The 13,024-nt window shown below is 42.7% G+C and overlaps 1 protein-coding gene across 4 annotated transcripts in view; it reads right to left on the minus strand.

The window, feature by feature from the left end:
- The window catches only part of tsc2 (TSC complex subunit 2), a 29,886-nt gene that overhangs the window by 9,375 nt on the left and 7,487 nt on the right, over nt 1–13,024 (minus strand). For 3 of the 4 annotated variants that reach the window (XM_065952899.1, XM_065952901.1, XM_065952894.1), the window contains exons 7-27: nt 12,892–12,940; nt 12,032–12,157; nt 11,855–11,928; nt 11,621–11,747; nt 10,827–10,970; nt 10,567–10,704; nt 10,355–10,458; nt 10,118–10,199; nt 9,834–9,989; nt 9,621–9,740; nt 8,325–8,447; nt 8,115–8,221; nt 7,828–7,993; nt 7,042–7,164; nt 6,798–6,932; nt 6,405–6,594; nt 6,146–6,239; nt 5,879–5,981; nt 5,014–5,108; nt 2,720–2,860; nt 69–230 (exon numbers count right to left, since the gene is read on the minus strand). In XM_065952899.1, coding sequence (XP_065808971.1) covers nt 69–230; nt 2,720–2,860; nt 5,014–5,108; nt 5,879–5,981; nt 6,146–6,239; nt 6,405–6,594; nt 6,798–6,932; nt 7,042–7,164; nt 7,828–7,993; nt 8,115–8,221; nt 8,325–8,447; nt 9,621–9,740; nt 9,834–9,989; nt 10,118–10,199; nt 10,355–10,458; nt 10,567–10,704; nt 10,827–10,970; nt 11,621–11,747; nt 11,855–11,928; nt 12,032–12,157; nt 12,892–12,940 — 2,559 coding nt within the window. The remainder of the gene's footprint in view (nt 1–68; nt 231–2,719; nt 2,861–5,013; nt 5,109–5,878; nt 5,982–6,145; nt 6,240–6,404; nt 6,595–6,797; nt 6,933–7,041; nt 7,165–7,827; nt 7,994–8,114; nt 8,222–8,324; nt 8,448–9,620; nt 9,741–9,833; nt 9,990–10,117; nt 10,200–10,354; nt 10,459–10,566; nt 10,705–10,826; nt 10,971–11,620; nt 11,748–11,854; nt 11,929–12,031; nt 12,158–12,891; nt 12,941–13,024) is intronic. The other variant, XM_065952908.1, reaches the window with a different exon arrangement.

Consider the following 13,024-nt stretch of genomic DNA (forward strand, 5'->3'; position numbering starts at 1 on the left):
ATTTCACATCACCGATGTCAAGTGCCAACTCCCCCACAAACAAAGACTGAAAACAAGTGATTGCCGACCTCTTGGGCAGAGCGGAGAAGTTGGAGAAGACGTATCGAGCCATCATGTCCAGACAGGTCTCCGTGAGCTCGAGGTGGACCGTCTTTAACCCCTCGTCTGCCTGAGTCACCGCGTTTTCATCAGCAGAGCCCAGGCTGCAGGTGGTGGTTGAGGTGTGCATCCTGCAGGAGGACACAGGGACGAGGATAAACAACGGAGAGATCGAACAGAGCAGGAAGAGAGGCTCCAGATATATCTTAACATTTGATCAGTGCACACAAAGACATGCAAGCTCTGGGATGCATGCAAAGAGAAATGCTTGTTTAAAAAAATTACACAAACACAGCGATGTCCATCATGTTTCTGTCTATTTTTCATGCACTGCAAGCATTTATAGATACACACAGGCATGCATGTGTGAGTGTGCGTGTGTGTGTGTGCATGTATAAGCAAATGCACAAACAGATAATAGATGTTCTCTGAAGCACATAAACACAGACACACTCACACGCTGGGACGTGGTATAGGTTGTCTCATCAGCTGTGACACCACATTGCTTATTTCCCTTAAAGATAATCAGCTCTGTGTAGAGGGCAGAGGGGATCTATTGCGTAAAATGTTTTGGTATATAAAGTCAATCAAAGGACTGCAGAGAAAACAGCGGGTAGAAGCCTTGTTTGAGTAAACGTGGTTCACTGAGTTTATCTCTGAGCTGCAGCCAAATCTCATTATTAGTATTCACCGCTGAGTGAGGAGCCGCTTTTTGTATCCAACAACAACCATCAGTGTCTGCTCTACAAGCAAATGAGATTAAAAGCCCTCTTGTTAAAAAGAAAACATCAGTCTCATCCAGTGCTGTGAAGATGTAGGTTTTGAATTCAGTCAAAATTAATCAAATGCTGGCTAGCTGCTGAGACACTCAAATTTGCGACTCAGAACATCAGTCCAACTGTGATGTCTGTTCAGCACAGAGGGGAGTCAACAAGGCAGACACGCTGTGTTCAAGACTCATCCTGAGAAAAACATTAGCAACCAAAAAGCTTAAATAAAGGAACACAAATCGAAACTAATGAGGCAGAAAAAAGAAAGAGCAATGAAAAAATGCTCTCGCTGGATCAATCGTTCTCTTCTATGAAAAAAACAACATTTCTAAGTGAAGAGGGAGGCGTTTCAGACATCAAGTAGTTTAAGATGTAACCTTAATAACGCCAGTTGCATCTTCATTATAACATACTTCACATGAGTCCTGTTAGGATATGTTTACAAATGGTTGTTTGAATGTTGTTCAATTTGAAATCTATTGATATAGTCAGGAAGAGGATTCATTTAAGAGTTATGCAGATTGATAAATTCTGTCAGAAAGAATCAGAAGAAATCCAACTCAGACCAAGTCCCAGCGTTCACATGCACCAAAGTACTTACCATTCTTTTATAGAACATGACCTCCGAACAACATGACCATGAAACACTCTGAAGCACAGTGTACTCTATTCTTTGAGTCAAACTGCTTTGTGTTCAGATTGATTTCTTTCAACTGAATGACACATTTCAAAATAATGCTGCCTATCTTGAGAATGTATTTTCTATCAGTCGTTTCTGTAAAATCACATATGGTTACAGTTTTTTATTTCAAATGACGGTGCTTAAAAGTATTTTAAAAATCTAAATATCTAGTCATGCTGATCGAAGTCAAACAAATACTTTTTACTTAAATACTTTAAATTCAGTGTTTGTGAACGTCTAAGTTCTGGGCTTTACTGCCATCTGTCGGGCAGGGGGCGATGATACATGCATCACGGTGGCACAGCTGCCACATACAACTGCAATGTTAGATCTCACATTTGTCATTCACTTGAGCAGGTCAGCCAAGCAGAGATAAGCAAAGACGTGTGAAGAGGGTAGGTCAAGTGTTTGTGTGTTCGTGTGTGTGAGGATACAAATCGTGTGAGTGTGCGATCAAACATTTAAAAGTTCACACCAGCCCAGCTAGTCCTAAAAATCCCACACTAGGAGATTGCCATGGTCATACTGCAGCATCACAGTGTGTGTTTGTGAATGGAGCAAAACATATTTAGAGCAAGCAGCCTGAGCAGTTGTGTTGCTGTTGTCCCTGTCACTGGGCGAGGACGCAGACGTGCCCTCCCCTCAGGAAGGGAGGCAGAGTTGTACGTTGTGATTGTTGCCAATCAGGATTAGATCCCATTACTTTAAAGACTCATGCTTAGCACCCGTCCCTCCTGCCATTCATTTGTTGTTAGGCAAATTCAAAACCAGTCAGCGATACGCCCAGCAAAAACAAACCCCAACCAAAGACAAAATTAAATTAAATAAAAGAAGAACAGCAAACTCAGTGTTAGAACAAAACAAACAGAAACTAATCAAACATGTTTTCAGATGTCTTCTGAAATCATTTCATGCATAGGCAAACATTTTAAAAAAAAACTGAAACAGCACACGTATGATTGCAGCCCAAAACAAACCAAAAAGGGGGCAACACACAAACCTTCTTCCAGCATGCACCACCCGCTCCAGGTTTCCAAATTAAAACACCCAACGCCCACCAAACGGACCCGCATGACAATGACCCTAACCCCATTAACCATCCCATGGAGGAAGCAACAAGTGTTTGGGTTGTTTGGTTGTTTGGTTACCCATAAGGCTCTTCTCTAACCTGCGAACCGCATGTTCCGAGACACTGATGCTGCGGGAGCGGAAAGCGTCCATGGCTGACAGGTCCCTCAGCTCTTTAACAGGAGAGCTGCTGCTATTGGCTACAGCCGCTGCCGCCCTCGCCACTTTAGCTGCCCGCAGACTGGGCGGCGATGAAAACCCATGGCGAAGAGCGAGGGGAAAGGACCCGGGTTGGCAATGTGGTGGCAGTGGGCAGTAAGGGGGTGGGTCATCGTGAGGGTGGTGTGGTTTGGAAGTGTAGGGGGAGCGTGTGGTGTGTACAGGTAAACCAGGAGACAGCAGGGATTGTCACCCAAGCACCAGAGCAACACGAGCAGGTGACCGAAGGACACACGCCACGCAGGGGACAGAGGACAGGGTAACAAAGGTCAGGGGTCACAGGAGAAAGGGGGGGGGGGGCCAGGAGCGATGTAGGGAGTTTCCAGGATGACATGACCACCCCCCAAAACCACAACCACAACGCAGCACCCAATCGCAGGAGGCAGGGGAGGGGACAAATGAAGAATTGAAAGAAAAACAAAACAAGGTGAAAATTAACAGCAGTGAACACTATGAATCAGATCACAGGAGAGCGGAGGAAGAAAAAGAGGTAAACAAAAAAAAAAAAAAAAGATAAACATCAACTTAAAAAGGAAAAACAGACCAGCAGAGGGTAATATAGCTGTTTGCTACTCGTAAAAGAAAATACACACAGAAAGTATTCAGGAGAGCAACAAAATAAACATTATTTCACACAGCAGGTACATCGTGAAGCCAAGGACTCGTACAGGAAGAGTAAAATAGTAGGGATGAACTCAGCACAGGCCTGAAATCATGGAAGTTAAAACACATGAAAAAAAGAAAACATACAACTGAAAAATGAAATGCCTCGTTACACCTGAAGGTTGGAGTATTGCAAGCACACACTTTATACTCTGGGATCGGAAATGAAGCACCGAATGAAACTAAGGGAGATCGCACTTCATGATATTTGTGGATTTTTGAGAGAGGGGGCTAACTATGAAAAAGGAATCCATCTGAGATAATTCACATTATATCTGACTTGCATTACTTCAACCGGACAGTAGGGGATGAGCAGCACAAGGACGGATTGCTGGATGACGGATGATAACACAAAAGATGGAACGTTGAAATATGAGACCAGTAGAAACTGCTATGACTTTGTTGTAAAAGCTGTGACAAACAGCGAGGGTGTTAGGAGGTATTCTGGAATCAAATATAATGTTAGTGCTAGGGCACGAAAGAGACTTAAGGCGTTACTTGATTTCCCTAAAACATACAGTCTATAATTTCTCAGCAGATAAGGAGTAGGAATTTAAATGTTAAAAGCTGCAATGAATATTGCGGCGGCAAAACGAAAAGGGGAAAGCAAAGTAAGGGATCAGCCTACATAGAGGGAGGGTATAGAGTGGTCTCAAAACATATTGGTAACTTTTTATTGTTATTTTGAAATACTTCCTTCACACTCTCTGTAGTTATTTTTGAAGGGCTCCACACTTCACAGGGAAATTGGCAAAATCTCTTAATGACGACGTGGGGGAAGAAAATGTGTGACACGGCCAACATCTGTGAAGGAAAGATTCAGACTCGGCCCTCTTAGGTCTGCTGAGTCACAGCCTCTGATCAGTGTCCTTCGCTCTGTTATCACCCACATTATACGTTGAGCAGTGAAGACACAGACAACTGAGAAACATTCACATCATGTACAGATGAGAATGACGCCTGGCTGAGAAAAAGCATCCTTACACCGCTGTGTGAAAAAAAACGTGTGTATTTCTCTTTTGCTGTATTTAAAGTCTGCTAGAACGATGGCTTTAAACGGTCGAGATGGCAACATGTGACAGGAGAACGCAAACAGCCTTTCCACACATGCCATTTCTAGTGATGTACCATTACCTAGATGCTTCAGGTTGTGGACAAAGACACAAGAACAGCCCTCTCTAATAACACAAACATTAAATCTCAGTTTCACTTTTAACTAACATTATATGATAAAGGTGTTCATGTTGTTTTGTCCACCACCCACTAAGTCATTCGTATGAGTTTTGTGGCAAAACTGAAAACATTTATACGTGTAAAACGTTTAAACCATAGGTAAAAATGAACTAATGATCACCATGGCAACCTGAGAGGAGTCAATGTGACAATCACCCCACAGTACCAGTCATGCTGAGTCCCCCAGTTACCTTGGCAACCCCAACCCTCTCACACATCAACGGCCACATGGCCAGTGTCCGGTGCTGGTCTGAGGTTGTGTGTGTACGGATGCTTTACCTCTTGGGCCTCTCGTTCAGGCTGGTGCTTCGGGCACGAAAGGAACTTTGCTCGTGGCCGTCGTCGAATGGCAGCAGGGCGTTGGAACGCAATCCCTGAATAAAAAGAAGAGGGTATGAGTTTAATGATAGAGAAAAACTGAAATAAAGATCAAGACGATACAGGATGAGCAGCAGCTCCTAAACACTACTAAGAAGGCTGTAACGGTAACTGAACGTTAAACTTTGATGGGATACTAGTAGAAATTTAACGATATCAATAACTGTTTTTAAACCAAAACAACAAAGATAGACGCTCTAACACGCAAATCTTGTTTAGTTTCTGTTTTTTTTTAATGATGAAACTTTGCAAACGGTCTAAATTACACAAAAACATTGGCTTCATTTCTTTAATCGAAACACTGACAATGTTTTTGCTTATAATTGTCCCAATAAAAGGGTAAAAATAATACATCTCAATTGTTAGTCATGATCCAGTTGAACCGCCCTCTGAGTCGCTTTGAGTGTAAGATATGACTGGAGATCTGTATTTTTTTTATTCTGTCCTTTTTGATACCATCCATCTTTGAAATGATGGAGATTGTATTGTTTGTTACCATGTGTTTAAACACATGGTATTAAAGTTTTGAAGTCCAAAAAATGTTGCCAGCGTCAGACTATACTGGACACCAGTGGGTTTTGTTGACTAAAATTATAAATTCTGCCATCGATGCCGATTATAAGACAAAGAACTAGAATAAATTAATTCCAACATCACTCTTTTGTGTGTATGTTCAGTACAAAGCTACATTCTGGACACTGGTATGTTAAGTTATTGTTAAAATAGGAATAAAAAAGGCAAGTTCTAAAAGAATCCATGAGGGTACCTTTGTGATGTACTGAACAAAGTCTTTGCGAAAGGGGAGTCTGCAGCGTATGAACCACATTGCGATCACGTGGTGCGCCAGGGACACGATGTACTGGTTAAACCTGAAGTGAAGAAAGGTCAGTGTGTCCATGCATATCATGATACATGTTTTTCAATCAATCAATCTGTATTTGTATAGCGCCAGTTCATACCAAATGTTATCTCAAGACACTTTACAAAAGAGCCGGTAAAAGACCTTACTCTTTGTGTGTGTGCGAGCTCTTACTTTGAAGGGTTAGTGTAGGGAAGAGAGATGGCAAACACACTAACATACTGCTCAGCTACAAAGTTGGCATAGAGATGGGGTAGGCGCACCAGAGCTGTGAAAGAGAATGGAAAGAGAACATCATGAAAGCTTTCATTTTGTTCTCACACTGTGACAGTCGATGAGACTAACTGACCTTGAACATTCAACAATGGGAAATAAAGCTTTGCGAAAAGAATGAGCTTTCAAAAAAAAAAAAAAAAAAGGTTTAGGTGCTTACTGGACAGGAACTCGAGCATAGGAGATGCCATGGCAACGGTTGCAGAGATGTGGGTTAGCTTAACGATGAGAGCGGGGAGGAGCTTGATCATGATGTCGGGCATCTCCACGGTGCACATTGTGAGAGCCACAACACACTGCTTGGCACAGCGGTAAATGAGTCCGGTCTCGAGGCACTGAACCAGCTCTCTCTACAGAGAAAACAGGACCGTTACACCATTCCAGGCGTATGGTCTATTGGCATTGTAATGACTTTTATTGAAGTGTGTGTGGGTTGTTATTGCCCAAATGTGGCTCCGAACATATGACTGCAGTAAATTCAACATGCAAACTTCAAACCATCCTAGAAACCAGAGTGTGCTGTCCATGATGGTCAACTCTTTGTTTTTTTTACCTGTCTGGACTGCTCCAGGTAGTTATGATAGGAAGTGATCGCTGTGAGGACAGGAACCACGGCCAGCTGAACATCAGTGCGAGAGAACTGCTCGGGGGTCTTTTTCAGGCGCTCTGAGATCAATCGATCTGTCACCTAGAAGCACAAAAATATAAAGAACTCACATATGTACACATGTCGATTTGCATGTGAAAAGACTTCAGAGTTCATTTAAGTTTAATGTGAGTGTCTTTCTTTGTCCTACCATGCAGCAGAGTGCAGAGCAGAGCTGATCCAAGCTACAAGGGGACGTGAGCAGCAGAACTTTGTACTGCAGCGTCCACGGCAGCTTTTCGAGTACCAGCTTCAGCACCTTCCAGTCTGTTTCCTGCAAGCATAAGGTACATATTGAACGTCTGTTAAAGGTCAAGTATTATGCAAAATACACGTTACCATGTTTTTCTAACACGAATGAGTCCCTAGTCTGTCTACAAACCCCCTAATTTTGAGAAAAGTCCATCCTCTCCATTTTTTGCCTGCTCCACTTTTCAGAAAATTTGTGCTCAAACAGGCCGTTTGGAGATTTTCCCTTTGTGACATCACAAAGGGCAGTAACTCCTCCCCCAGGTGGGTAACACTCCCACAGCTAGGTGTTTGTTCTGCCCTCTGAGTCTGCCTTCTCACCGTAAACTCATCATGGTGCAAGAAACCCCGAGCCACCCAAGCCCTTGTAAAGGGGCGTGGTCAGACACAGCTCATTTACATTTAAAGGTACAGACACAGAAACAGCCTGTGCTGAACAGGGCCGAAATAAAGAGCTTTATAGACATGATCAAATACAGGATCAGAGTGGATTTAGAACAAGAAACTTGATAAACTTGTGTTGGGGAGCTCTGACACTTATTTAAACTTACTGAAAAAATCCCTGTTATCTATGTTTAAAGTGCAGATACATCAGGGAGCATAAGCAATAGTGTGCTTTTTACTCCTCAAAAAAATAGCAGACACAATTTCAAACACTTTGTTTGGTATAATAATTAAGTCTTTGTACCATCTTAAGGCACTGCAGGAGAACACTGAAGGCAGGTGCATAGGGCAGGTAGGCTGAGCGTATAGTGGCTGTTGAAGCAGAAGGAGCAGTGGGGGGAGCAGGGCTGCCAGCAGGAGGAGATGTTGAACCTGCAGGTTTCTTTTCACTCACACGCTTCTCAGGCTCCCTGAAACAACAAAAGACACATGTAACTACTGTGTACACTTTATCTGACTGAATTGAAATAAGCAAAGCAGATGCAGGTAGAAGCTGTGGGGGGAAACAAAGTTGTGTGTGTGCTTCCTCACCCTGTGTCGCAGTAGCAATAAGGGCTGAACCTCATGGCCCTGTCTTTGTTGGGCACTCCGAGACGATGAAGAGAGTCTGCTCGCATCATCAGGAAGAAGTCAAACACCTAAAAAGAGCGAATAAATGTTTGAACAAAAGAGGTCCTCAGGCATTTATGATGTAAATTAAGGAAGAGTTAGACGTATGGACAGAAAATGAACCGGTCCTACCTGCAGTCTAATACTGGAAGCAATAGCTGAACAGTACTTGTTCTTGTAGTGAAGCTGCAGATGACTGATCAGCAACTCATACACACGACTAGCGTGACTGGCTGGTAGGCTGTAAAGCTTGCTCTGTCAGGAGAGAGGAGGATGGACGTTTATCAGCAGGTCCATTGCATTTCTCTTAAAAAAGCCTGTTGTCCTTCATTCCCCAAGAACATTATGATGGAAACCCAAAAGCACAAGTTCAAAAGTAAAACCCTAAAAGAAGTGGAGAATATTTTTTTCTGCTATGTGTACAAAAATCACTGAAGATTTAACAGGATCAAAAAACAGTTATACATTTTGGCTTATATTTACTTATTCAGAAGACCAGTCAATAGATCAGGTATATTATTCTCTTTTTCACATATTCAAACAGATTTCTATCAATAACTGATTGATGTGTTGTTTAAAATGCAGGGATAAAAACATATCTCTCTCTCTCACAGTCTCTCTTTCCTCAGTGCCAACACAACAGCTATGCAGCACACACCTGTTGCTACTTTTTCACTTTATAGGGATGCATGTTGATCAGCTGTAACTGTTTCTGTCCTCTAAGTCTGACACATAAACTGTAAATATGACTGGGTGAAGCCTGAGTGATGTCAGCCATATGTTCCTGCAGGGGGCTCCGGAGCCTCATCAGCAGCGGCCATGTTGGAAATCCTGTCTCACCTTAACTTTCAGTCAGCCTAACGGCAGGCTGAGAGCTGGAGCTGAGGCGGGTTTTAAGCCTTTACATCGCGCCCACCTGTCAATCATGTCAGCTATGCACCTAACTATGGATAACACGTAAAAACTGCTTTTTGTGCCAGTGTTCCTGTAGCCACTCGACGAACTGGAGGATTTTGCTATTCCGCATTGGCTTCATTTTTAAAGACCGGATGTTTATTTTTATTTTTTTATTTTACAGGGACATTGCATATTAATAAACATTTCAGTAAATATGCCAGAGTTAGCCATAAGGCTAATTTTCATCTGTTGTCCCGGGCCAGATTTTATAAAAGGCTCCCTAAAAAAACATGTTGCTGCTTGGTCTGACATAACAAGCTGAGTGGAGCAGAAGTTTTGTAGAAAGAACGGTTACCAGTCATGTTGGGTGCATCATTCGGTGAGAGGGGCTTAGCGGTGTGATACGAGGTAGCCGAGAGAGTATTTTCCAATGGAACGTTCATGCTGCTTACTGCCACGTTATCAACCCAATATCTGAACATATTTGATAAACCTCATTAAGATGAACCAGGCTCTCTTTAGTGTGTGTACCTGCAGGATTTCCAGCAGGCCCAGTATAGCAGTCCTGACGTCCTCCATGGGAGACTCGGCGGTGGGGTCTCTTTCTGTAACCTCCAGGGGTCCTGGACACACCAGAGAGCGACTGGCCACCTACAAGGAGGGAAATAAATGTATCTCAACAGTGAAGGTTAAAGAGGGACAACACCTGCCCCCCCCTGTGCTCGTCAGAATGCATTTCTTTACCCGCTCAATGATGTCTAACAGGCTGGTGAAGTGGTGCGTGTTGCAGCCCTCAGCGAGGTCCACCAGCAGCTGGGTAGCCTGTTTTCTGACCGGCAGATCCCGGTCTTCAGCTATCCCACTGAGCTGGGGGATCACTACCATTTCTATCAACTCATCCTTAAACACACCAAGGAGAAAAACCAGACATTTGGTTTCATATTGTGAAGCTGCACAGACAAAACTGCATCAGAACAATACCACATGAATCACAGTGTGTGTGTTTTCATGTGTGAGGGGGTGCAGACCTCATACAGCTGCCGGTTGGTACTGAGAACGAAGGACAGGATGTGAAGCACTTTAATCCTTATCACGCTGCGACTCTCGTTTCTTTCAGAGTAGAAAAATAATAGAAGAGTAGAAAACAACAGATAAAAGTTGAAACAGGAATCGTGGTGATGAGAACCAAAGCGAGACAGATAGTTCAAATGTGGTCACTGAATTTATTGATATTATCATCATTCTCTTTGTGTGCCTTCTTCTACCTGAAGAACTTCTCCATGAGGCGGTGAAGGCTCTGAATCCAGCCATCCTTGGCTGGCTGAATAGACTGAGCCCTGTACGAGATGAGGGTCAGCACTGACGCATCCTGTCACACATACACACATAAGATATTGAAAGAGGCAGCGGTGTGCAAGAGGACGAAATCAAAACACTTTAAAGCCAAAACACAGGATGGAGAATGAAAAGAGCTTACAGGTCTCTTGTCGGCACACTTCTCCACCAGACTGAAGAACTTCTCTGTAGAGCCATGGTAACCATTCTGTTCGTACAGCTCCTCTACGGTGGTCAGCAGCTCGTAGACAATGGACTTCAACTCTGCACTTCCTATCATCTGTGAAAGGAACATGAGATAGGCTAAGTTGAAGTTGAAGTTCACTAAGTGCCTGATTGTGTGCACATGTGAGGGTGTGTGTGTGTGTGTGTGTGTGTGTGTGTGTGTGTGTGTGTGTGTACCTGGATCTGCTGCAGCAGTCGCTCTATGATTCCCAGCAGGATGTCCCAGGTGACCACCTGCAGCTCTTTACCGTACTTCTTTATCAGTCTTGTGATGGAGAGGACGATTTCATAGGACACCACCTCATTGGCACACGACATGGCCTGTGTGGAAGGGATGAGAAGGTATATCAGTATAAAACATATTCATTTAAGTCATAGCATCAGACAACCTGCTATTGAGTAATTATGTGTGTCAAACATGCATTACATTTGTTTATGTTCTTTATAAAATATGAGGATTCCTGCCAAGATAACAACATGAGACATTAACTTTACCTGACAGCACATTCCTCCAGGGGAAGAATATTTATATATGGGGTGGCTGCACACTTTGAAAAATATATGACTATCTATTTTAAACAGATATTTTTGGCCTTTATTTGACCGGACAGGCATGAAATGTCACGTGAATAAGAAAATCCACAAAAAGATAATAAAAACTCATGAGACATTTCTCAGTGTCTCATGTCTCAAATTTTAGACCCTTTCAATTAAAAAAAAGACCTCTTAAAGATCTCTTAAAAGGCTTTATATGCAATTTTTTGATCCAGCAGATGTCGCCCTTGAGCATCAGCATGAAATCAAAACAACTCGTGCTCGATGTTGTTACACCCATTGTAGACAGTCATGACTCAGAGTGTTACTTTCAGAGGATATATTTGATTTCTATTACATTTAAGTCTGAAAAATCACATATAAAGCCTTTAAGGACCCTAAGGGACTCTGATTGACTTTATGTTCGTCTGTGTTACCTTGTAGAACGATGGCAGAACAAGTGTCGGTGTGTTTTTGAGGGCGGGCAGTCTGTGTGCACCCCAGAGTGCCATCCCAACAAAGAATACAGCTCCTCTCAACAGCGGAGCGTCCTCCATGTACACCCTGGTGGAGGTAACAGGTAGTTAAAAAGACACCACATCCCAGTCACAATAACATACGTTCATTAATGCAACACAGGCTCTGAATTAAGCTTAAACCAGGGACAATACCTCTCCTCCATTATACGGCACATGGTGTAAATGGCACTGTGGCCGAGGTGAGTCCCCAACACCTTTCTCATCAACTGGAGAAACGAGGAAGAACAGCACATAGCAGAGAGTGGTTATCCGCTCACATAGGAGCCTTCAGATAAAAGAGAAACTGTGTGGATGTTTCGGTTATCTCACCTTCCAGCAGGATTCACAGAACTCCTTTACGTTGACCGTCCGACACAGCGTGATGATGAAGACTGTGAGAGAGTCTGACGGCAGGCAGTTGTAACACACCACTGCATCCAGAACTTGGAGCGCCACCTAGACGTGTCATACAAACAAGACATGTAAGTAGGAAATAAAGAAGCAGATATCAACACAACTGTTTACATTAGTTGAGACTGCAGCTGGAAATAAATCACTATGTGAATAAATTAACTGATGCTTAGATCATTGTTGTTTCAATAAAACAGATTCAATAGTTTTATTTGTCACCTGCTCAGACAGACTGGCTGTGTAATGACTGTTTCACAAGGCCATGAAATAAAACACTCAAGCATTACTCTCAGATACGTCAATGTAGAAATGTGAAAATGAAAAAGAGAAAAATATGTAAATGCACTAAAAATGTTTGTTTTTTTAAATACAGTGTACAGTGTAATGTATTGTTCAATTTCCAAAGTCACAAAAAAAGGAAAAGTACAGTGAAAAACAAACCTCCTAAGCAACACTGGGGGCGCTGATAGCCCAGTGGTTAGTGTACGCAGGCAATGGTCCTGCAAGCGAGCGGCCTGGGTTCAAATCTCACCTATGGCTCTTTTCCTGCATATCATTCCCCACTCTCTTTGTCCCTGATTTCTTACTCTATCCACTGTCCTATCTCTCTAATGAAGGCATAAAAAAACCCAAAATAACATTTTAACAACACTGAAAATTCAGTATTTCAAAACCCAATCATTAGAGAATCTACAATATTTTGCTACTATGTTGTGTTGTGTTTCTTGGAAACCTTAGCAGTGACTGTTGCTGAAGTTTAACAGCAAGAGAAGACATACCTCGATATCTGTTGAAGAAGTCGTTCTGTTACACAGCAGACATATTTTCCTGCACACCAGAATAAGCATAATGCATGTTAATAGCATGTCCTGCATGTCAGAAGAATAGTGTTTATGTGTCTGTATTTCAGAC

This window comes from Labrus bergylta, chromosome 1, assembly GCF_963930695.1.
Source record: "Labrus bergylta chromosome 1, fLabBer1.1, whole genome shotgun sequence".
Taxonomy (NCBI): Eukaryota; Metazoa; Chordata; class Actinopteri; order Labriformes; family Labridae; genus Labrus; species Labrus bergylta.